Consider the following 23,018-nt stretch of genomic DNA (forward strand, 5'->3'; position numbering starts at 1 on the left):
AAAAATACTTGACTGTCAGCTATTAGGGTATAATTTCTGTCCTCTAATATTAGTGAGTTTCACAACACAGAAGTGGAACCAAAAAGACTAGATGGAAAAAGACCAAAACAAAAAAAAAAAAGAAAAAAAAAGGTGGGAAAGAATTAAGATGTCAAGAGGAAGCTATATGTAGAGACTCCAAAAATTCCCGGACTGAATGCCTGAGAGTTTATCTAACACATCTCCTTAACTGCTTATTGATGGATATGCCCTTAAGAAAGAGGCTCACGAGCTTTTAACTTCTACCAATGGGTAGGTTCAGGAAAGAATGAAAAATTTTCAGGGAAAACTGAGGCCAGATGTTCATAAACTACTTTCTGAGGCCAGATGTTCATAAACTACTTTCTTCTTTCTGGGATCATAGCTCAGTACCATTTCCCAGGGTCCTTTGCAGTTAAGTGTGGGTATATAATTGATTTCTAGCCAATGGAATTCAAGCAGAAGTGACACGTGACTCTTCTAGTGCTGGCCTTGGAGAACCTCTTTAGTGCAACCCTCCATCACTCTGTTTATTACGCTGAAGGTTAAGCAAAGGTTTTCAGAAGAGGCTGGAGCCATAAAATGAAAGGATCCTGGGTACTAAGTGAACCTGGAAGCTCATCAACCTAACCATTAGAAATTCATATGTTGAAATCATTAATTAAAAGTGTTTTGTAATCAGGGCGCCTGGGTGGCTCAGTCGGTTAAACGTCCGACTTGGACTCAGGTCATGATCTTACGGCTTGTGGATTTGAGCCCCGCATCAGGCTCTGTGCTGACAGCTCAGAGCCTGGAGACTCCTTCGGATTCTGCGTCTCCCTCTGTGTCTGCTCCTGCTCTGCTCACCCTTTGTCTCTCTGTCTCTCTCTCTCAAAAATAAACATTAAAAAAAAAGATTAAAAAGAAGTTATTATTTCCCAAAATATTTTGTGTCTATCACGGATATTTTGTTTTTTAAAACAACTCTAGGCTTTCGCTTTGAAAAAATGTTCTAGATTTTTTTTTATGGGAGGGAGAAGGTGATTTTTTCTTCAAACAATGAGGTAGTTTATGATTTAACCGAAAATAAAATACCAGTGACTTGTTATCTTCCAACAAGAATTCTGTAGTCCTTTGCTTGCACACTCCTTATTAGTCTCCTTGGCAACGGGTAATCACTTGTTTCCCTTAAATAGATGAGATGCCAACAAATATGTAATAGTGGCTTGATACATCAGCAAAGAAAAGTGCCATAATGACAGCATAATAAATCTGAACATGAAAAGTTAATAGCCACATTAGTGACAGCCTAACTATAGTGTGAGAAGAACATGGAGCCTGGATTTTCTGCTTCTATTTCATTCTTTTTGTGATGCTCAGTTCTCCCTAGAATGCCCTCCCCACTGCCTCCGTATGCATCGCCTGAAACCTGTAAAGGAATAGAAACCCAAGTTAAAATAGGCCTGTTAATAATTCCTTTCTCCTCCCACAAGAATTTATCTGGATCCAAGTAAATATTTTCATAAAAAATATGACTTGGGGGTCCACCTTAAAGAGTTAAATGTGTAATTTGAACCTAATATATTTACCTAAATATTTTGCATTTGGGGGTATTCACCTTGATTTGTTCTGATCAGAGTCATTAACCTCCATTAGGATAGTCTTTCTGCTCTCAGATTAAGTATCACAGCTCTGTCATATAGGACAATACAGAACTCACCACAGTTCTTTCACAGCGGAGCCCGGGACAGTTGGGGTGCACCACACCTCTGTAGTTGTAACTAGGTACAGTGACCCTGCTTGATCCACGGGGGGACCATCTCCTCTTCTCATTATTTCCAGGTATATACGGGCATTTTGCAGTGGCCAGTGGACAGCCATTGCTTTAATTCACCCTCAGAAATAACTGTGCTCATCAGTGGTACCAGATTTAGCTCAAAATGAGAAGCCAGTGACACAGATCTCTTACATCTCCTCCCTTCTTTGTTTCTAGCTCCACTTCTTTGACTTCCAATGGTTCCTCCCAACCCTTTCCATCTTCCCTTATTCTAGGGTATCCAATTCTGTCTTTTCCCTCGACAGAATAAAAGAACCATCTGAAAACTGTCTCTCGTATAAGATATTAAGTAGCCTGACACACAAAAAAGGATGAGACTAGAGCATAAAATGGATCAGAGAAGTAAAAACCTAAATAAATATAAATGTTATGATAATATTAAAAGTTATTGCTGTCATCTGCCAAGTAAGTTACCATGTGTCAAACTGTGGGCTAAACTTTATGTACATTATTTTCATTTAATCTTTCCAATAGAGATACTACTGTCTTGATTTTACAGGCAACTGAGGCTCCACAGATGTTAAACATCTTGCTTCGGGTCACATAACTAGAAAGTACAGAGTGAGTATGTGAATCTGCATCCACTTTTTCCCAAAGCCAACACAGAGTTGAAAGGGTCATTCAAGGAAAACGGATCCTTTTCCACAAAATGTAGTCATCGTTCATTCAGAATTCTTGGAGGGTAATTAAGCAAACTCTGAATAGTTCCAAGTTCCTGCCTTCCAAGGCATCTCTTCCATTATTAATACTAAGAGGAAGAATAGCTACTATTTATGTAATGCTTGCAGTGTGCCAGACACATTCGTAACCTAGAACACGATCAGCGATTATAACTGTGGGTTCTAAAGTCAGACTGCCAGGCTTTGAATCCTTATTACACCCTTGTGCGATCATGAGCCTCTGCGCTTTGCTTAACACCTCAGATTTCTCATTTGTAAAGTGGGGAATAACAATATTCCCATTAATATACTGTTATCGTTAGAAATAGATGAGATAATACAAATATAACTCCTGGGACTGTGACCGCAACTGGGATGCATTCAGTAAAGATTAACTAGATTGTAGGTAGTTCTTTATTTTTTTTATTGAAAAATTTTTTCATGTTTATTTATTTTTTAGAGAGAGAGAGAGCGCACACATGTAGGGAAGGGCCAGAAGGAGGGAAGGAGACACAGAATCTGAAGCAGGCTCCAGGCTCTGAGCTGTCAGCACAGAGCCCGACACGGGGCTTGAACCCACGAACCGTGAGATCATGACCTGAGCCCAAGTCAGATGCTCAACCAGTTGAGCCACCCAGGTGCCCCAGTAGGTAGTTTTATTGTTGTTGCACGCAAGGCAATGTGCTGAGCAACTTACCTACATTATTGCACCGGATCTTCTTAGGAATTCTGAGTTATGCACTATGGTTATCCTTACTTTCAATTAAGACAGATGAGGCCCAGCGGGGTTATGTAATTTTCCTAAAGATACAGAGCAAGTAGTGGCAGAGCCAGGATCCTATCCCAGACATTATATCTCCAAAGCCTGCCTTGTTGGCAGGCGGTACCCCGACAATTGTTGGACAACACTATTGGTTAGACAGCGTGTTTCTATCTGAAGCCAAACTGTGTCGATGAAATGTAACCCCTCGGTCTTAGTTTCTGTTATTGATAGTTTATACACATCACTGAACCATGAGAATTTTCTTTCTCCTTCCTCCCATCTAATGCTTCACCTCCCTGCTCATCCACCCCACCCCAATAAGCCTGTTTCACTAACTTCTCGACACAAGTAATTTGTTAAAAATATTCTAGGGAATATGTACAAAAAAATGTATTCAATCCAAATCAAGAAAGCAATGTTCATAATGTATTTGACCAACACCATCTTAAATTTAACAAATGCAGATTTCAGGATCAATGGTTTTCTTATGATGGAAAATAATGATGGAAGCAATCCATTGAAGCTGAGTTTCTCAGCCAGTTCTCTGAGAGGAGTCAGTTCTGTGTCCTTCTTTGCCAGCAGGAGAGGGGCATACGTGTCCACATTTACTCTGCCCCAGTGGGGATAGGGGTTCTGGCTTGGCAGCCCATATTACCATATACCCACAATACACTGGGACTGCATTTCAGTAATCAGCAACTTTAGAAAAGTTATATGCCTGTTGCAAATCTGTATCATAGCAACATGCACATTTTTAATAAATAAATGGTTCTCCAAATAACTTTATTCACTGAGGAGAAATTTCAGGTTCTTGTCTCTCAGTCTGAACAGCACTTGATGTTCTGTTCTTCCTGTGTTGAATCTAAAAACCACACAAACTTTCTTCTCCCTCTGTAAATTATTATCACAAGTGGAAAATACTTTGGTTTTCAAGGGATGGTAAAACATTGTTTTTCAAAATTCTCCAGAGTTATTAAAGAAACAATGTCAAGGATGAGAGTTTGATTTAAAAGGTTGAATCTCTATCAGATATCATTTTTGTATGTACTGCTAGAAAACTGACTTGGCAAAGGAGATGTTCTGATTTCATTTCCAGTCAACTCATGTCTTGAGTTTTCCTCTGAAGAATCTCGCAGTTTAGGGGGAAGTGGAGGATAGTGGAATGGAGTAACAGAAAAAAAAATGTTACAATATAGAAAATTAAATAATTTTTTACATACATAATTATGTGAGGAATTATGTAGCTGAGCCAAGGAAATCGGGCTAGGTTCCAAGTAATCTCTATTGAAATGTCAAATATCTTTATTTTCACTCACACCTCATTACTATCCCACTCTGTCCTCTATGGTTTATGGTGAGTGACCAAACACAGGCCAGAGACTGCTCCTGTATAAATGTCTCTATCCATCGGAAAAATACCCATCCAACTTCCATAAACAAGAACTTCATCATTTAGGAAGATCATGCCATCCCTTCCTGTATGGCTCTAGGCATTGGCTAGAGCATTTCAACATTTTTTTAAAAATAATTTTTATACTGTTTCTCATTTTTTTTTTAATTTTTTTTTTTCAACATTTATTTATTTTTGGGACAGAGAGAGACAGAGCATGAACGGGGGAGGGGCAGAGAGAGAGGGAGACACAGAATCGGAAACAGGCTCCAGGCTCTGAGCCATCAGCCCAGAGCCCGACGCGGGGCTCGAACTCACGAACCGCGAGATCGTGACCTGGCTGAAGTCGGACGCTTAACCGACTGCACCACCCAGGCGCCCCATTGTTTCTCATTTTTGAGAGACAGAGTGACCAGGGGAGAGGCAGAGAGTGAGGGAGATATAGAATCCAAAGCAGGCTCCAGGCACAGAGCTGGACGTGGGGCTCGAACTCATGAACTGTGAAATCATGACCTGAGCCGAAATCAGATGCTTAACCAACTGAGCCACCCACCCTGAGTGTTTCAACATTCAGGAATGCTCTCTCATCTGGAAGCCTTCTGTGGCTTCCTTTACCTGTTCCGCCAGAAGTTAGGTATTCTCTCTTCTGATTTATGTAACATTTTGTGTATCATCCTGACATAATCTACGCTTATTTTGTCTGCATGTTTATTTACTTTCTGGAGTGTGAATTTCTCAAGACAGATGCTATCTTTAAAATTTCTTTGTTTTTAATCCAAATTGTTTAGTAAATTTTTTCGAGAAATGTTTGTTGGGTGGTTGGATGATTGGCTGGATGAATTAAATGATAAGACTTAGTAGAAATCTTGGCATCACTACCTTTAAGATTCACAGATTAAACACCCATTGATTTAGGAGATGATTGAGTGAAAAGAGTAACTAATTTGGAAACAGCGAGACTTGGGTTTAAATACCTATGACAGTACCTACTTGCTATTTGGTCTTGCTCTGAATGCATGATTTCTTAGACAATGGACTACTTTCATAAATCAATCTTAATAAAGTTTACCACAAAGGATTTTTATAAAAATTAAATAAGATTATGTATATAAGGTGTCTGGTCAATTGTAAATATTCAATAAACAGTAACTATTGTTATTTCTATACCTAAGAACCTCTGTACATTTTAAAACCTATTTTTGGTCTTAAATAAAAAGTATTGAAGACCTCCCAGCACACACAAATGCATGCCTAGGCATTTCTTCCTTAACACTAATGTTTAAACCAGTAGATGATTTATCACATACACACACACACAACACACACACACACAATCCTGAGTACAAAATATCTGTTGTTCTCTGAAAATACATTTGGTTTAGGAACTCTTGCTTGTGTGTAAAAGGCATACAAAATAATGACAATGATAATAATAATATTAGCAATATTTATATTGTGGTTATTATGTGGCAGGTACTGTTTTAAACATTTCACATATATTAGGTTTGTTCATGGACATAAGAACACTATGATGTATATGTACTATTAGTTTCTCTATTTAACAATTGGGGAAACTTAAGCATGGGGTAATTAGATAGTTGACCCTAGCTCATGCAGTTTGTAAATAGCATAAGCTGGGCAAGTTGACTAAGGTAGCAGTGACATCTGGCTGTCACCAGCAGTGACAACTGACTGGGTGGCTCAGCCAGTTAAGCAGTCTCCAACTTTGGCTCAGGTCATGATCTCGTGGTTTGTGAGTTCAAGCCCCACATCGGGCTCCCTGCTGTCAGCAGGGAGCCTGCTTCAGATACTCTCTGCCCCTCCCATGCTTGTGTTCTTGCTTTCTTTCAAAATAAATAAACTTTAAAAAAAGGAATGTTCTTTTAAAAAAATGTAGCAATGACATGAAGTTACCTCATTATGAAATCAGTGGCTGGACAGGAGCTGTGGAATATTTGCACGACAGAATACACCCAACCTTATCAAGCTAAACATAATGGAAAGGAAGAATGACTTATAAAAACATGGTCTTAAATGCTGGTCTAAGATATGCATAGTTGGAACAGAGGCTCAGATTCCTCGCCCCCCCAAGTGAAGCATGTCCTTTTATTGTTTGCTGTCTACTAGCATCTGAAGTCTCAAGACTCTCAGGCATGGTGAGTACAGGCAGGGATACTCCCTATAAGTGCCCAGATGCCATTGGATTTGGAACTTGCAATATGTTGTGTGTGCTTTGTCCCTGAAGTGGAATGCAGTGATATTTGGGGCATGTAAACTCTCTAGAAGGGGCCTCAGCTATGTGATTACATAAACTGGTATCTATAGAAGATTTATACCAAAGTGGAAAAATTCCTTTTGGGAAAAAGCCTAGTAACAGTGGTGACACTAGTCCTATGTTATTTTTAATACCAAAGATATAAAAGAAGGCCACTAAAGGATGTCAGAACTGGTAGCTTTTTCAGACAGTGGTTTAGGGTACACAAGAATCACCAAGTCAGGGTGCGTGGGTGGCTCAGTCAGTTAAGCATCGACTTTGGCTCAGGTCATGATCCCATGGCTCCTGAGTTTGAGCCTGTGTGGGGCTCTGTGCTGGTAGCTCAGAGCCTGGAGCCTGCTTCAGATTCTTTGTCTCCCTCTCTGCCCCTCCCCTGCTCACACTCTGTCTTGCTCTCCTTCAAAAAATAAACACTAAAAAAAAGAATCACCATGTCAGTTGGAAACAGGTAGGACATGACCTTCAAACATCCTGATTTTCTCTTAGGTAGAGCCCAAGAATTTGCATAATCAGCTTTCCTGGTGATTCTGATGGGGGTGGTCTATGTACCACACTTGGGCAACCACTGCTTGAGGGCATCTTTAGTTGTTTAATAGCTGAAACCCTTTGTTTTAAATGCTTCAAAACCTGTTTAAAATTACAGAAATTAGCTCTGGACACTTGTCATTACCCTAGATCCTAAGGTATGCAGGCATTGTTATACCCAAACTTGGAAGGCAGTTAGTCTCAGATACATCACAGATGATAAAATGATCCTTCATTAAGTGATAGAGATACTTTAGTCCTCAGAGCTTTCAGGATGCCATCAGGAAGGCAGATTGGCCCTGCAATTTTTTTCTACCGTATTTAAAAGTCCATTTCCTGTCACACATTTCACCTGCAGTGCTAGGACCCTTGTTCATAGACAGTGGAAACAGGTCAAGTGCCTTATGGAGAAGTCCTGGGGTTCCGTGATCTCTAACTGCTGCTAAAGAATTCACTAGGTCTAGCAGAGCCTCTTCTTGCTGCTGTGTAATCGATGGCCCTTTAACATCAATCTTATCGCTGTCTTAAAGTGACTACAACACACTGAAGACTAAATAAAAGGAATTTGAGATTTGAATAGAACAGGTATTGCCAAGAACAGTGAAAGGGTTGATGGCTGGTCACAGATTTTTGCACTTTGGTCTGAACATCTTACATCACTTTACTGGAAAAGAATAGACAGCCAACAGTGAAGGGCTCTGAATCTGAAATGAGCTCAGAACCATCAGCACCATCATCATCATTATCATTGTGATCATAGTCAACATTATTATTCCTCAACAAATTTAATTAAAAGCTGTGACCTTCAGCCTGTCGTACAAATGATTTCTGGTTATCTATTCTTCAGCTGGATTGTAGGAAGTTTTGCTATTTTCTCTACAAAAGAGACTGATGAAACATTTTGCAGCATACAGTAGAAAAAATTCGGCATCGGAGTTCTTGATCTAAATATTGTCTCCAAAGCTTACTTACTGTTTATCTTGGGGTAGCTGCTTGACTTTATTCTGTTTTTTAATAGCCAATAAGTACCCCACATTTAAGTTTCCCTATTGTCTCATAATAGCTTTTATCACTTTTTTTTAATGTTTATTTGTTTTTGAGAGAGATAGAGAGAGATAGAGACAGAGCATGGCGCAGGGGAGGGGCAGAGAGAGAGGGAGACACAGAACCCAAAGCAGGCTCCAGGCTCTGCGCTCTTAGTGAAGAGCCCAATGCAGGGCTCAAACTCAGGAACTGCAAGATGATGACCTGAGCTGAAGTCGGATGCTCAACTGATTGAGTCACCCAGACGCCCCACTGCTGGACTTTCCTGATCTTACTTATTTCACATTTGTAATATGGGGATAGTAATATTTTTGCCCTTGTAATCATTACGAAGATAAAATTTAAAAAGCTGAAGCATGGGATTTAGCATAGAGCCTGGCACCGAATATGGCTTAGTTACCTTCCCCTTATTAAAAAGCAACATGTTTTATTAAACACAAGGCACTGTATAGAAATGTGTATTATTGGAACGGTCCTTTTATCATCTATTTCAACCCACTCATTTTTAAATTGGGAAAAGCAGGGTCAAAAATAAACTGTCCATACAATTGTCGACCAAACCAGGACGTTCTTGAGCTTGCAACGGGTTAATGGCTACACCATTAATAAATGAATGAATTATTTAGTGATTACCCTGGTGCAACTGGTATAAATTGCAAGTTTCTAATCAGCTTGCCCAAAGATAGCCAATGACTTGCCAATGGCCTTAAGAATTAATGTTAGCCATCTCTTTTGTTCTCAGTTCAGCATTCTTTCTGACTATGCCTGTCTCTCTGAATATCTTATCCTTGAATTATTTGAATGATCAAATAGTATCTTAAAGAGTTATTGAAAGTATTCATAGCTTTCCAGAGACCAGGCTAAAGCCTATCTTCCCCTAGGCCCCTGTGCTGCTTCCCTTACTCCTTCTCTCCTGAGAGCACACCCTCAGTTAAAAACAAAACAAAACAAAACCAAAAAAAACTTTCATAAGAATCTCATTTCAGGCTCTGCTTCTACAGGACCCAACCTAAAGATAGCAGGCTTGATTTTGGATAGCAATGGACAGAGTATTTGAGAAATAGAAAAGATAGTTGAAAACAAAGTATTGAGGGCCCTATTCTGCTTGTGTGCTCCCTCCACCTTTGATGATAAAAGTGGAGGCCTCTTTGGATCAAAAAGTAGGCAAGCCCCAAAATTATAAACAACCCTTTAATGGGAAGGGTACAAATTGCGGGTGTGAGTTTTCCAGGAAAGGTCAGGTAAACCCAAAGGGGGTTGATCTTTCTCCCCAAAAAGATATGTTAAAGTCCTACCTCCAGACCCCGAGAATGTGAGCTTATTTGGAAATAGGATCTTTGTAGATGTAATTAATTAAGATGAGGCCATACTTTACTGAAGGAGGTGCGTCCTAAGTCCAACATGACTGGTGTCCTAATAAAACATAAAAGAGACACAGTCCTGTAAGGAAGGTGATATGAAGACATGCAAAGAGAACCCCAATGTTCAAATGAAGGCAGACACAGGGGTATGCATGCATCAGATTACCAGCCACCACCAGAAATTAGGAGAAGGCACAAAACCGTTCCTTCCTCTCAACCCCTAAGAGGAAACCAATCCTGCCAGCACCTTGATTTTGGCTTCCTAGCATCTAGAGCAGTACGAGAATGAATTTCTGTTGTTTTCAAGCCATCAAAGTGTATGGTAATTAATTCAGCAGCCCTAGCAAATTCATATACCTAAGTATACAATGGCAGTAAGTTAGCATAAACTGGGCTTTTCTTCATAAATCTGATGGAACCATGACTGTACCAGCTGTTGCTGGCAATTGTGCCCCCCTACCACTCCCACTTCTTACCTAGAAGAAATCCAGAGAAAAGGAAATAGTGGCCAAAACAGGCCTCATTTGCTCTGATCCTATATAGCATTTTGCTCCCATCCAGTGTTGCATCTGAATCAATCACAGGCTTGCAGAGGCTATGTTTATGTAGTCCTTCCCATTCTAACTCAATCCAGCCCACCTGAAATGCTCTGACACTCTTGAAAATAATTCTGATTAATGAATAAAACATGATCAACTGATAATTAGCTTTTGAAGGTGAACTCTTTAACAGGAGGGTAATTTGGTAATGTTCTAATTGTTTTCCCCAACATTAGACCTTAGCTGACATTTGGTTTTAGCTTCAGCATAACAATTCCCTGTTTAGAAAGACCATGAGCAATTTCCTAGGACTTGGCCAGAAATTATTCTCAATGTCTGGAGTACACGCTTCAAAAAATGTGAAGTTGTATGTTAGTTAAGATTCCAAATCTAGTTTTGGCTTAGGCTCATGACTTGGAATACTCAGCAGAAACATGATCAGCCATGTTTTTTTGTTGTTTTGCTTTGTTTTTGTTTTTTTTTTTTTACTTTATTTTATTTTTTATTTCTAAGGAAAACAACATGAAAGACACCTTTGCTATTAGATGATTAGCACTTTAAAAATCATAGATGTTAATATTTATGTCATTTGAGTCAGGCAGAATTTAAGGATAGACATTTCGAATGCTGATCCTAAATGTGGGAAAGAATGGGGGTTATTTCAAAAGTTAGTAAAAATACTTCTGTATGAGTTTTTTTCAAATTAACAATCTGGCACTTTCCATGTGGATGGTGCTAAAAAAAAAAAAAAAGAACCAAAATGTATTCAGCAAAGGTATGTTCAGAAAAATTATTATTTCTGATTTTTTTTTCATATTTTACTTGAAGAAAGAATCACAAAGATAAGGATGTGTTTCCATATGAACTATGCTTGGTGTTTCTTCCTGAAATCTGGTGTCTGCTGTAAACTGAAGCCAAAGTCTCCTTTAGAGAAATGAGAAGAAAATGGCAGAATCCTTTCCTTGAATATGGTCACCTGCTGGCTGCCCGAATCAGATCTTTCCTGGGTGTCAACTCTGGAAAATCCCACATACTCCCATCATATTCTAGTGAAGGGAGGCTTTACTGAAATTGATGCTTGCAAAACATTCATCCTTTTGAAACTGCATATCTAAAATGAGACTCAAAAGCATTACAAGATGAAGCCAGCAATGACAAATTGACGGAGAGGGTAAAGGGTTGAAGAGAACCCTGAAAACTAGCTGGCAAAAGAGTAGGTGGTGGCTGAGAATCAAAAGGCCACGCTGGAGTTTGCAAACCAAATGATCACAGTGGCCTGGCAGGAAACAATTGCTATGATCTCGGAGTGTACATCATAATAAATTGCAAAACTCTGCTTTGTCCAAAGGGGGCAGTCACAGTTCAATTGCAGCTAATAGTTGCCTAATGGGAACACAGTACTAGGGCTCTCAGATTTTTCTGATTTGTGAAGAAAATCAGAATCTCCACTTAAAAAAATGCTTTCGGGGGGGACGCTTGGGAACTAATTAAAATTTGTTTTAAAAAAACCCACAATACTGTTCATGCAAAAAACTTTTTCAGCCCTATGGAAACATGGCTGTTATCTTGTAACCTCGTCTCTGCACTGGAATTTTATTTTTCAGCAAGGACCAACCACAGGTTTCAATGTTAGAAGTCAAGTGATTGTTCTGCCTTACCCTTAATTGAAATGCACTAAGTCGTCAGTTTAAAGATGACCTCTTGGGGGCGCCTGGGTGGCTCAGTCGGTTAAGCACCTGACTTCGGCTCAGGTCATGATCTCACAGTTTGTGGATTCCAGCCCCGCCTGGGACACTGTGCTGACCTCCTGGAGCCTGTTTCGGATTCTGTGTCTCCCTCTCTCCCTGACCCTCACCTGCTGACGCTCTCTCGCACTCGCTCTCTCTGTCTGTCTCTGTCTCTCTCAGAAATAAACATTGGTGTGTCTGGGTGGCTCAGTGGGTTAAGCATCCGACTTGGGCTCTGTTCAAGTCATGATCTCGCGGTTCATGAGTTCAAGCCCTGTGTAGGTCTCTGTGCTGACAGCATGGAGCCTGGAGCCTGCTTAGGATTCTTTGTCTCCTGCTCTCTCTGCCCCTCCCCCGTTCATGCTGTGTCTCTTTCTCTGTCTCAAAAATATACATTAAAAGGATGAGAATTCTTGCCTTCCTTTTTTTTTTTTTTTACATTTATTTATTTTTGAGAGAAAGAGCGGGGGGAAGGACAGAGAGAGGGGGAGACACAGAATCAGAAGCAGGCTCCTGGCTCCCAGCTGTCAGCACAGAGCCCGACGCGGGGCTGACGCGGGGCTCAAACCCACGAACTGTGAGATCATGACCTGAGCCGAAGTTGGTCGCTTAACCGACTGAGCCACCCAAGCGCCCTGAGAATTCTTGTCTTTCCAACAAGGGAGAAAGAAGGGACGATGGAACAGCCATCATTCAGAGATGGACAAAAAATAAATATTTTACTCTTTGTCCCCCCTTCAAACACATTTCTTTTGAGAAACAGTCACGAGACACATGTTCTGTGAGTTACTTAAAGTTTTAGCTGACACTTGGAACAACCATATTATGGAGCTTTTTTTTGTACTTCTCTGAATGCTAAGACATTGCAAACAAGTAGACTAGAACATATGGAACACACACTTCATTTGTTTTAATATAATATCTCTCTTCCAAAGAACCTTAAAAGTTAAACTAAGAAGGAAGGATGTTTCCTAAATGGATATATTACCTATGGATTTTTTTGTGAATGACAGGAAAATTAGCAACCATCTTTATTTTATGAACTAAGTGAAGACTAAGGACTTAAATGTGCTAATTTCCTGAAACCACGTATAATGTTTTGTACCTGGACAATTTTGATATTGTCGAGGCGAGAGGGATTAATGGCTGAGGACATTTCTAGAGCTGCTGAAGGAACCAGGGAGCTTCCATCACATAAAAATACCTCTAGTTTCTTTCCTTTATTACAACTGAAAATTTTTAAAGACTTCCTGAAAACAAAATAAAGATCAATTTGTTCACAGCTGAAAGTGTAACCTATAGGACCAGAGACAGGATAAAATGTTCTATATCTTACATTGCTGAGTCAATAAAATAGATAACAGCTTCATTTCAAATAGGGGAAATTATTAGCACATGGGGAGATTTTGTTACATGACTTAAAACAGAAGAATGGCATGATACAAATTATGTGAATGACCTGATTCTCAATATTTTAGATTTAAGACTTTACTGGCATACAAGGGGCAGTTCTTTGGGTCTTCAATGAAAATGAATAAAAACAGCAACACAAATAATCATAATTCAAGTATCAGAATGCAAAACACACACACACACACACAAATTTCATCTCGATGGTCCAAGTCTACCTGGGGACATCTAGAACCTCCAATTAAAGGTTATTCAGCACAATTTGGCAAGATGAAAAGAGCAAAGTCATTTACCAAACATATGGGCTATAAGGTGGCACGAATTTGCATCCTGAGCAATTTGCTTTCTGCTGCTCAAGATCCCTAATATGCAGATGAACAAGGAACATGCTAGTTGTATGCCAGTGTGGCATCATTTTAGCTGACCAATGAATCAGCCATATCTGTGCGACTATAGGCAAGGCAATTTCTTTGATTCCTAGTTTCTTTCTTTTTCTTTCTTTCTTTCTTTCCTTTTTTCTTTCTTTTTTCTTTTTCTTTCTTTTCCTTCCTTCCTTCCTTCCTTCCTTTTCTTTCTCTTTTGTAAAATCAAGAAAGCTACATATACTGCACCTCTTTCAAATATGAGGTATTATTGTCTTTGGATAAAACTTTGTCAAATCTTTTGCCAAGTGGTTGATATTGGACAAAGTCCTGCTTATATTTTCTGAACTATGAGGATAAAGAGTGAAAAAAAGAATCACATAATTTTGTTCCCTTGAGTAGTTTTGTTGCAGGGTTACAAAAATGTAGGGCACACCATAGCCTATTTTTAAAATTTCAAAATGTGATTCAATGTTTTTGAATGTTAATGCCAAAGTTTCCTATCAGAAATCTGGTTGTCAAAAACAAATACTGCCTTCAATTTGTGGTCACTAAATGCATGTGGATTAGCTATTTTTAGGTTTTGAGACTAAGGCTCAAATTGGCTGTGAGTAAATAGGCAAAGTCATCACTCAATTTATTTGATTGAGTCTATTTAAAGTTCTATTATTAAGAATAACCATTAAAAATAGCCAACCCCCCAGGTTTTATGAGAGTTGAATATCTCATCATCCATTAGCTAATACTAAATTTTTCTTTGAGCACTTTTAGAAGGCAATTTAAAATTAATTGTAAAGTTCCAGTAAATTAAATATTACTAGCAGAAATGAATGACTACAATTAAGTAAGGAAACCTTAGTTGAATTGACAAAAGATTTTGAATGATAAAAGGAAAAAAATATGACCAACAAATTTCCCAGTAAAAACAACGTTCTTAGCATAGAGTTCCATGTGTGTATAAGACTAGATGTCTTAAAATCTATTTTAAGTTTTGGGTTTTTTTATTTTCAGGACAAGATTGAGGATCTAACATAGCTACAAATGACCTTGGTTTGGCATCAGATCAATTCCCCTGAATATATGTAGGAATATGAACACTGTAAGTATTAGATGCATTTTAAAACAACTTTATTGAAGTTTATAGGAATTAGGCTTAAATTTTGGAACCAATTTTGAGAATCAAGTGAATTACGTTTACTAAATTCAGATTTTTGCTTAGTGTATCTTTGTAATCACATTGTTACTCCTATTTTTTTTCAGAAGGGAATCGTCAAAATATCAAGTGAGTTGACCCAGTTTCCTAATAGATAATTTGTGTTGAAGCCAGAGAGCATGTCCATTGTTTTGTGATGATCGATCTTATGCCTAGATCCCTTAGTCACAAGCCTTTTCCTCAATTTCCAATACTTCCACATACTTTTTCCATAATCCCTTTAAAAAACAGATGTTATCCCAGGAAATTCTTTTTGACTATTTCATGAAAGCTAAAACTTCCAGAATCTCAAGAACTTTATTACTTTTCTGTATCTAATAATATAAGCTGACTGTCATAATAGATGCAAAACACTTAGTGGAGGGTCTTTACCCAACATTAGCCTTGTCTAGTCCTGGTGTCCAATGCTGAAATTATACAATTAATATATTTTAAATTCAGTTGACAAGTATCCAATAAAACCCACAATTTTATTTTTTAGTTAATAAAATTCCATACACTTTTACCATGGTTTAAAAACTCCATAACTATGTTTCTCAATGGATTTATGTCTCACTAGATTTAGATAATCAAAAAGCCAAATGACTTTAACAAATTTTGTTTCCTGAAAAAAATATAATCTAGGTCCCCAATATAGGATTCTCTCTTTGATAATTTTCTTTAGTCCTATTTTACCATGTGTTGCATACTACCTGGATTTAAAGATTTGATAGTTTCAAATTCTATATTGAATGTCAGAAGCTTGTATTAAATGTTACAATTGCATTACCCAACTCAAACTGCTAGCATAAAAACGTTACTAGAGAGCATACTACTTTAATATTATACCTACTTGACAAACTCTCCAATGCCTTAAATTTATTAAGATTCTCAAATGTGAAGTTAGAGTTTCTCATCTTAAAATAACAACCAACCTGATCATTGGAGGGGAAAAAAAAGTTAATACCATGATTTTGAAAAAGGATGCATTCTCTATCACTTCATGTACACACACACACACACACACACACACAATTAACCTTAGAATTGGTCACTGTTCAAGTACTTATTTTTAGTTACACTTTTTTGCTTACAAACCATTTTAGATCTTCTCTTTGGAAATTGCTTTTAGAGTTGACCCGTCAGTCATAAAAAGAACATGAACCCATTCTCAGTGCTCTTTGTAAATTTGAGCAAACTCCAAGATACCCCACTTGATCATGCATATTAATCATCAGGTTTGGCCTGGAATGCATTTTGGCAGTTTGTAGAGTCAACTTGAACATCTAAGAAAGATGGCTTTCTGTCACCAAAAAGAGTAAAAAAGATGATCAGATTGAAGGTAATTCTTGGTTCTTTCACACCTGAGCAAGCCAAGGAATTTTTCAAACTCTGTGACCTTTTGTAACTTGCATGGACTTCTAAAAAGTAGCACATAGAAGAGTTTTCCAGTGCAGAACTGGCCTTTCATCACCATTCATAATTCTGGAAAGCTATAAAGCCATTCCTGGAAGTAATGATCCTGTAGGCCACCTAAGAATGATATATCAACATATCAACATATCTTTGTCTGGAAGCCCTGATGCTACTCTCAGAACCAGTGAGTAGACAATGAAGATTTGCCATATAAATGATCCATTTCATTTCCTGGTAATAGCCTTTGTCATTGTTATAAAGCATGCCATAGAAAGACCAGAAGAGATGCTCTAGAAATAAATCTACACTTCTGGTGAAAACCAACAGAAATCAATATGTAAGACATTCACTGTCAGGACCCAGTTCAAATAATTCTTGCTGTAACCATGTCGAGAGCATCACTGATATCTTTTGACTGTGGAAGAAGTGGTCTTACTAAGGTGTCCATTAGCTAAGACACATGCAAACACAGGAAAGAATTAGTGATGGAGACCATTGCTGCTGAAGAGAGAAAGCACAACAAAAGGCATAAGGATGACGCATTTAAATATACGTTGCTCCCTTCCACACGTGCACTGCCAACTTTCTATTGCTTTTATTGGGGTTTGTCTTGTTCAAATTTTATCATGCTCTATTGAGTAGATGCAGTACATCCTTTATGACTTTGTTATATGTCCAGTGTGAATTAGCAACTCCTCTGATAATTGTTGAAATCTACATTCTGATTGATTAGATGAATGACCTATAGTGTCGTATATTCAGGATGGAGAGGAATACAGAACACATTTCTGGACACATGCAAATATGTGAGTAGCTGAATGGGTCACTACAAGAAAGCAATTTTATTTTCGAAAGGATAAGAGAAGTGGTTTTTTAATGCCGAAATAGAAAACCAGCTCAGCCATATTACTGATGAAGAAATTAAGGGCAAAGCATTAGTCAACTATCTAATTATTATCCTGCTGATCAGAGACAAAGTCTACAATAGACTGACTTCTTTCAGCTCATTGTTTTCCCTACTAGTTTATGATGCTTTCCTGTATACAAAGAGCTATTCACATAATGCTATCCATGAGAATGCACAGGAAGGTAGTGCTCTATATTAATTCATATTTGAAGGAAGAGGTCTCTACACCACTTGAATCATTTAGCTCTGTGATCTGATTTCTTCAAGAAAGTCGAAAATTAAATGGGTGTGGGGGCAAAGATATGAAGTTACAATTTAATTATAAGTGGAATTTAATGCCATGTGTACTATGTATTGGTTCTGTGCCTTAGAAACTTATATGGGTACATAAAACTTTAACTTTGGATAAACTTTGAATAATCCTATTTTAAGAAACTTTGTTGTCTTTCAGTTTTTTGTTTTATGATTTCCTGCTCTTTTAATTTCCAAATGAGCGTGAATGCTCTCTTGGTTAAATAGTTCTTTGGCAGCAAAATATGTAGCACCTTTCAAGAAACCAAATTAGATCTCTGATGATAACAGCAGTGAATTATCGCAGTGGATGAAGGGAGGCCTAATGGTACCTAAAGACTGCAGTCTTTACAGATGAGGCAGTGATGCCAAAAGCCAACCATGTTTGCTCACATGAATAGAACCCTTCAAAGATTAAGACCGGTGACAGGAACAATTTGTTATGTGTAATCACCTGGTTTCTCAAAAGAGAAATACAGTACCTCCCCAACGACTGTTTCCCATTTGTCTGCATGATCTGGATGAGGTGTGGCAATGCTTTGTCCAGAGGCATTTGGTTCTTGCAATGCATTTATATCTGTTTCAAATGAAATCGGAGATGCTTCCTCTATCACTTCCTTCGCCACGGGTGTGATGCATTGGAAGGGATATATAACCATAAAGTCAGACCACCCCTGGGGATTTTCAGAGCACCAATGCTGACCAATCTGAATTATTGATCTTTATTCATGAAAAAGGTTCCCTACGGGAAAAGATATAGCTTTATAGCAGTCTGAACTGTAATAGATGTTGATCTGGTGTTGATAAATATGTGGAGTGGGGGGAAACAATTCACAGAAAATCCACTGTAAGTTCTATAGTTAGGCTTCATCCTTTATTAGGTAGTGAGTAAAAGACAACTGATGATTACAACTCCAATTTAAGAGACCATTTAAACAAAAATGGTTCCATAGCGAAGTGAGGCAGAAGGGAGTTAGGTATTTCTGAGTTTTCTCATATGGCTGATGGAGAAAATATGGCTGATTTGTTTGCTCCCAGCAAATCATTAAAGTTAGTAACACCTTGTGATCCAGGACTCTTTGCATCCCACAGGCCCTGACTTCTAGTGGACTGGCTTGTTCACTTTGGTGAAAATGGGGAAAGAATAGCAAAAGCACAGAGTAGTGAGATTGCATCAGTTAACATCAGGTTCTCCAATAGAAAGAGGTTTTCTCAGGGGTAAAGGTTGTTGGATAAGGATTCAGGCTAACTTATAGCGAAAGATAAAAATATTTGACAAAGCAGAAAAGGCAACTTAAGTTCAAATCGGTCAGAAGCTGGTCACACGAGATATAGACAGAGCCCCAAACAACAAACTCATGAGCAACCTTCCATCTGACTGAACTAGTAGGGTCTGTGAGTGAAAAAAAGGAAACACTTGCTAAAACCAGATTGTAGAGGTATTGGTAAATGTAAAATCACCAGATACTCTCAAAAAACAAGTTTTAATACTAACCAACATGTTTAACCAGACGTGTATGGTTTGAAATTCTTTTTACCAAGGACTAATGAAAGACTTTTTTGTCTTGTCTGCCTGCCCTCCTCCCTTTTTTCCCTTCCTTCCTTCCTTCCTTCCTTCCTTCCTTCCTACCTTCCTTCCTTCCTTCTACCCTTATTTTTTTTTTTGTTTAACAAAAGATATATAAAGCCAACTGCTTTAAAGATACGTTTATATGACAAATGTCTATAGCTAGATAGATGGTGGATAAGAACTCCAAAGACCACGTTCAATGTTGAGCACCAAGCACGCTATGGGTGTTTCTTAAATATAAAATGACAAACGCTAAATACCTATCTCTCAAATGGTTTCATCTTGAATCTTTATACCTCTCAAAAAGTTACTACAGTTTAGATAAGAGCAGTTTTAGGAAGGCCATATCCAGCCCTTCCCTATATTTTAAATAGTCTTTACAAAACCTTTTCAAAAATATTTTTTTTCTCTAAACCTAAATCATGTAGGGTTGATTTGTACATGTTTTATCATTGTTCTAAGTTTGAGTATCCTTGTTGTTATTAATGCAACAGACTGGCTGCATCAAACCCCATCATAGTGATAGGTATATGTTAGCTTTCTATGGGAAAAAGCAAATAGCCTTTATCACAAATTAAAGGCACAGCTATTTTTATGCCATTCGTTACCAACTTAATGATAACATGTAACATGGGATGGTTATATAATTATTTTATATAGATTTTCTTTTTATAAGTTATTCTCTTAATCTTTCTAACATATATACAATATACATATATTTATATATACCCCTGATAAATCTTGTTTTAAAGGTAAAACATCAACTCCTTTCAGCCTTACGGTGAACACAGAAGGCTGCCAGATTTCACAACTCCACTAGAGAAATGATGGTCAAGCGCGTCCTACCAAATTTTTTTCCAACACTATATCCTTGGTCTGCAATCAACTCAGATTCATTTTTCTTGTTTTACTAACACTTAAATATATATTAATTGTTTATATCATGTCAGTAGGAAATCTAAAAAACAAGAAAAAGCCCACAACAATAGCTAACATCTATCATCATATTCAAAGCAGAAACCTTTGCCTAAGACACAGCCTTACTGGTATGATATAAAGGGGATATATTGCAGAGATGCAATATTCTCTGTGTTTTTTTTGTTTTTGTTTCTTGTTTTGGATATACACTAACATGAAAAACCTTTACTTTGCATTATCATCTTAGGTCGTGACCGTTCCTTATCCATGAAACAAAACACTCGTACTGATTTCTTTCGAAACATCCATGATGCACGGGTTTACCTGTTTTCAGATATAGTTTCATTACAAAGCCTTCCCGATTCCCAGCAATACTGCCTCAGGGTGGGAAAATGAGTACTTTGTAAGAAACTACCTTTATTAATGTCTCCCCTATCTCGACGCTTAGCCCTGCTCTCTTGTCCTCAACTTAAAGTCTTACAAGCTGGACAGGAGGGGGAGAATGTGGACCAAGAAGACCTCCACAAACCCTCTGGTGTTTGTTTATCGTTTGACTGTTTACTGGCATGAAATAGTTGTTCATTCTACCTTTTGCGACTCTTTAAAACCTAGTGGCATAGATTGAGACACAGCACTATTGTTTTACAAGACATCTACTGTATCTACTTTTGTTGGGATAAATACCCAGTAATTGCTGTCATAGCAAGAGGATCAGCACGGGTACTACTATTCACAGTGTTGCTTTTGTGTGTGTGTGTGTGTGTGTGTGTGTTTTATGTTTTTTTGTTTTGTTTTGTTTTTCGTCTTTTCATATTATCTTAATCTACAGAGTAAATTATTATATATATACACTGGAACCAGTTAATGCCCTTACAATGTATAGTTGTTTCATAAAGCAGGAAAGACAATGCAGAGGGAAATAGGTGCCCAAAAGCACAGTCACAAAGGCTTCAGAAGTTCTAGATACCACTACAAGTCAATGCTGGAGATCACTTCTAAAACAATCAATGTTCAAGAGGAATGCTTTAATTTGGAGAAAATACCACCCCCCCTCCCCCCCCAAACCTCCCTCCTTTTTTTTTAAATTTTTTTAAATAATCTTTTCAATTCACTATCAAAAGTCCTGGCTCTTCGGATATACTTTAAACTATAAATAAACACTGCATAGTTCTCTTTTGTTTTGTTTGTTTTGTCTTTTGAAAAATTATTGCAGTACAAGTACTCCCATTTGGAATTCAGTAAGGAGCAAACAGCACAGGAGTGTGGGCGGTCCGAATAGGTCCAGGAGCTGGCCGCAGGAGTGCTGGAGGGAGCGCCGAGGTCTGGAACAGTGTTGCCGCTGGGGCAGTTCGGAGACTGAAGGGGGCGTTCACTGCCACGGCAGCAGCGGCCGCTGCAGCTGCCAGTGGGTTTGGTAGAATTCGCGGAGCCAATGGCTTTGAAGGTTCTTTTGAAAATACTAATTTTACCTGCAAGGGAGAGAAGAAAAAAAAAAAAAAGAGGGCAGAAGGACACGAGTTTGGGCATCTACACTCAGAATCCAAAATGATGGGCAGCTTTTAAAATGTAGCAGTTGGGGCGCCTGGGTGGCTCGTTCCTTTAAACATCCGACTCTTGGTTTCAGTTCAGGTCATGATCGTCTCAGGTTGGTCCAGGCCCTGCATCAGGCTCTGCACTGAGGGCGTGAAGCCTGTTTGGGATTCTCTCTCTCCCTCTCTCTCTCTCTCTCTCTCTCTGCTCCTCCCCTGCTTGCTCTCTCTGCCTCTCTAAATAAATAAATAAATAAATAAATAAAGCAGTAAACAAGTACAAAGATGAAATCACACTTGTGAATGATCAATAAAAACAATGGGAAGTGTAAACATCTTTTCTTTGAGAGAGCTGGAAGATCACTGAAGATGGCCAATCTAGGATGTTGAAAAATCCCCCAGAAAAGTACTCAGCAACCTTACTTTATTTTTCTCAATAAAGTAGGAAAGTATTCATGTTGAGAAAAAAATAGGGAGTTTTTTACTCTTTACACACACACATTAACTGTCATGGGAAGATATTTTTAAAGGGAGATTTATTAATGCTGTCAGCTACTAGGAGCATATCCTAGTGTACAAACTGAGTTGCACAGCAAGGTGTGAGGTATTAATAAAGAGAAATAAAAATAACAAAATTCCACTTGCAACGAAGAAGAAAAGACCACTTACTTCCCCATAAATCTGACATTCTGGCTTCCTCTCTGGGCACATGGTAACCACATGCTCCCAACTCTACTCTCCAAAACCAGTTCATTCTTTGGCTAGTAGCATTAGCAAGATGGCTGCTCTCACAGAAAGAATGTTCCCAGTTATGGGAACAGTAACACAGAGCTACCACTGAGGTTTTGCAGGGTAACATTAATACAATTTGACTTCCCTGTTTACTTAACAACCATTCACTTGATTGTTGAAACTTGTGTCTATGCTGGTCAGAAATAGCACTCAAAGTTATGACTAGTGGTGCTGAAACCTCAGCTCTGCATAGAATTCACAGCTTTTCAATGCAGCTAAAATTGCTTCTGTACAAAAGAGTAAAGTGACTTCATTTGCATAAAAATGGGTGATGCTACTAAATTAATTGGGTCAACTCCTACTGAGGTCTCATAATAGATGATTGCAGTTTTCCTTTAACTATATTTTCACAGGCCAGCAGCACACAATAGCACCAATTATTAATAAGATCTATTTTGAAGAAAACAGATTTCAAAGTGCATAATTCAGCACATACTATATAGATCAGTTGTTCCTAACTCTTCATTGAGCCCTGGGTATCCCTGAGAAATCTGTGGTCAATTCGACAAAGAAA

General features: G+C 38.3%; 1 protein-coding gene across 6 annotated transcripts in view; it reads right to left on the reverse strand.

Moving 5' to 3' along the window:
• Positions 1-18,543: 18,543 nt before the first annotated feature.
• Positions 18,544-23,018, reverse strand: part of ZNF385D (zinc finger protein 385D) — an 896,556-nt gene continuing 892,081 nt past the window's right edge. For all 6 annotated transcript variants that reach the window (XM_045503772.1, XM_045503773.1, XM_045436284.1 and 3 more), the window contains one exon: positions 18,544-21,652. In XM_045503772.1, the coding sequence (XP_045359728.1) occupies positions 21,419-21,652 (234 nt within the window). In that variant the 3' untranslated portion in view covers positions 18,544-21,418. The remainder of the gene's footprint in view (positions 21,653-23,018) is intronic.

The sequence above is a fragment of the Leopardus geoffroyi genome, chromosome C2 (assembly GCF_018350155.1).
Source record: "Leopardus geoffroyi isolate Oge1 chromosome C2, O.geoffroyi_Oge1_pat1.0, whole genome shotgun sequence".
Classification (NCBI taxonomy): Eukaryota; Metazoa; Chordata; class Mammalia; order Carnivora; family Felidae; genus Leopardus; species Leopardus geoffroyi.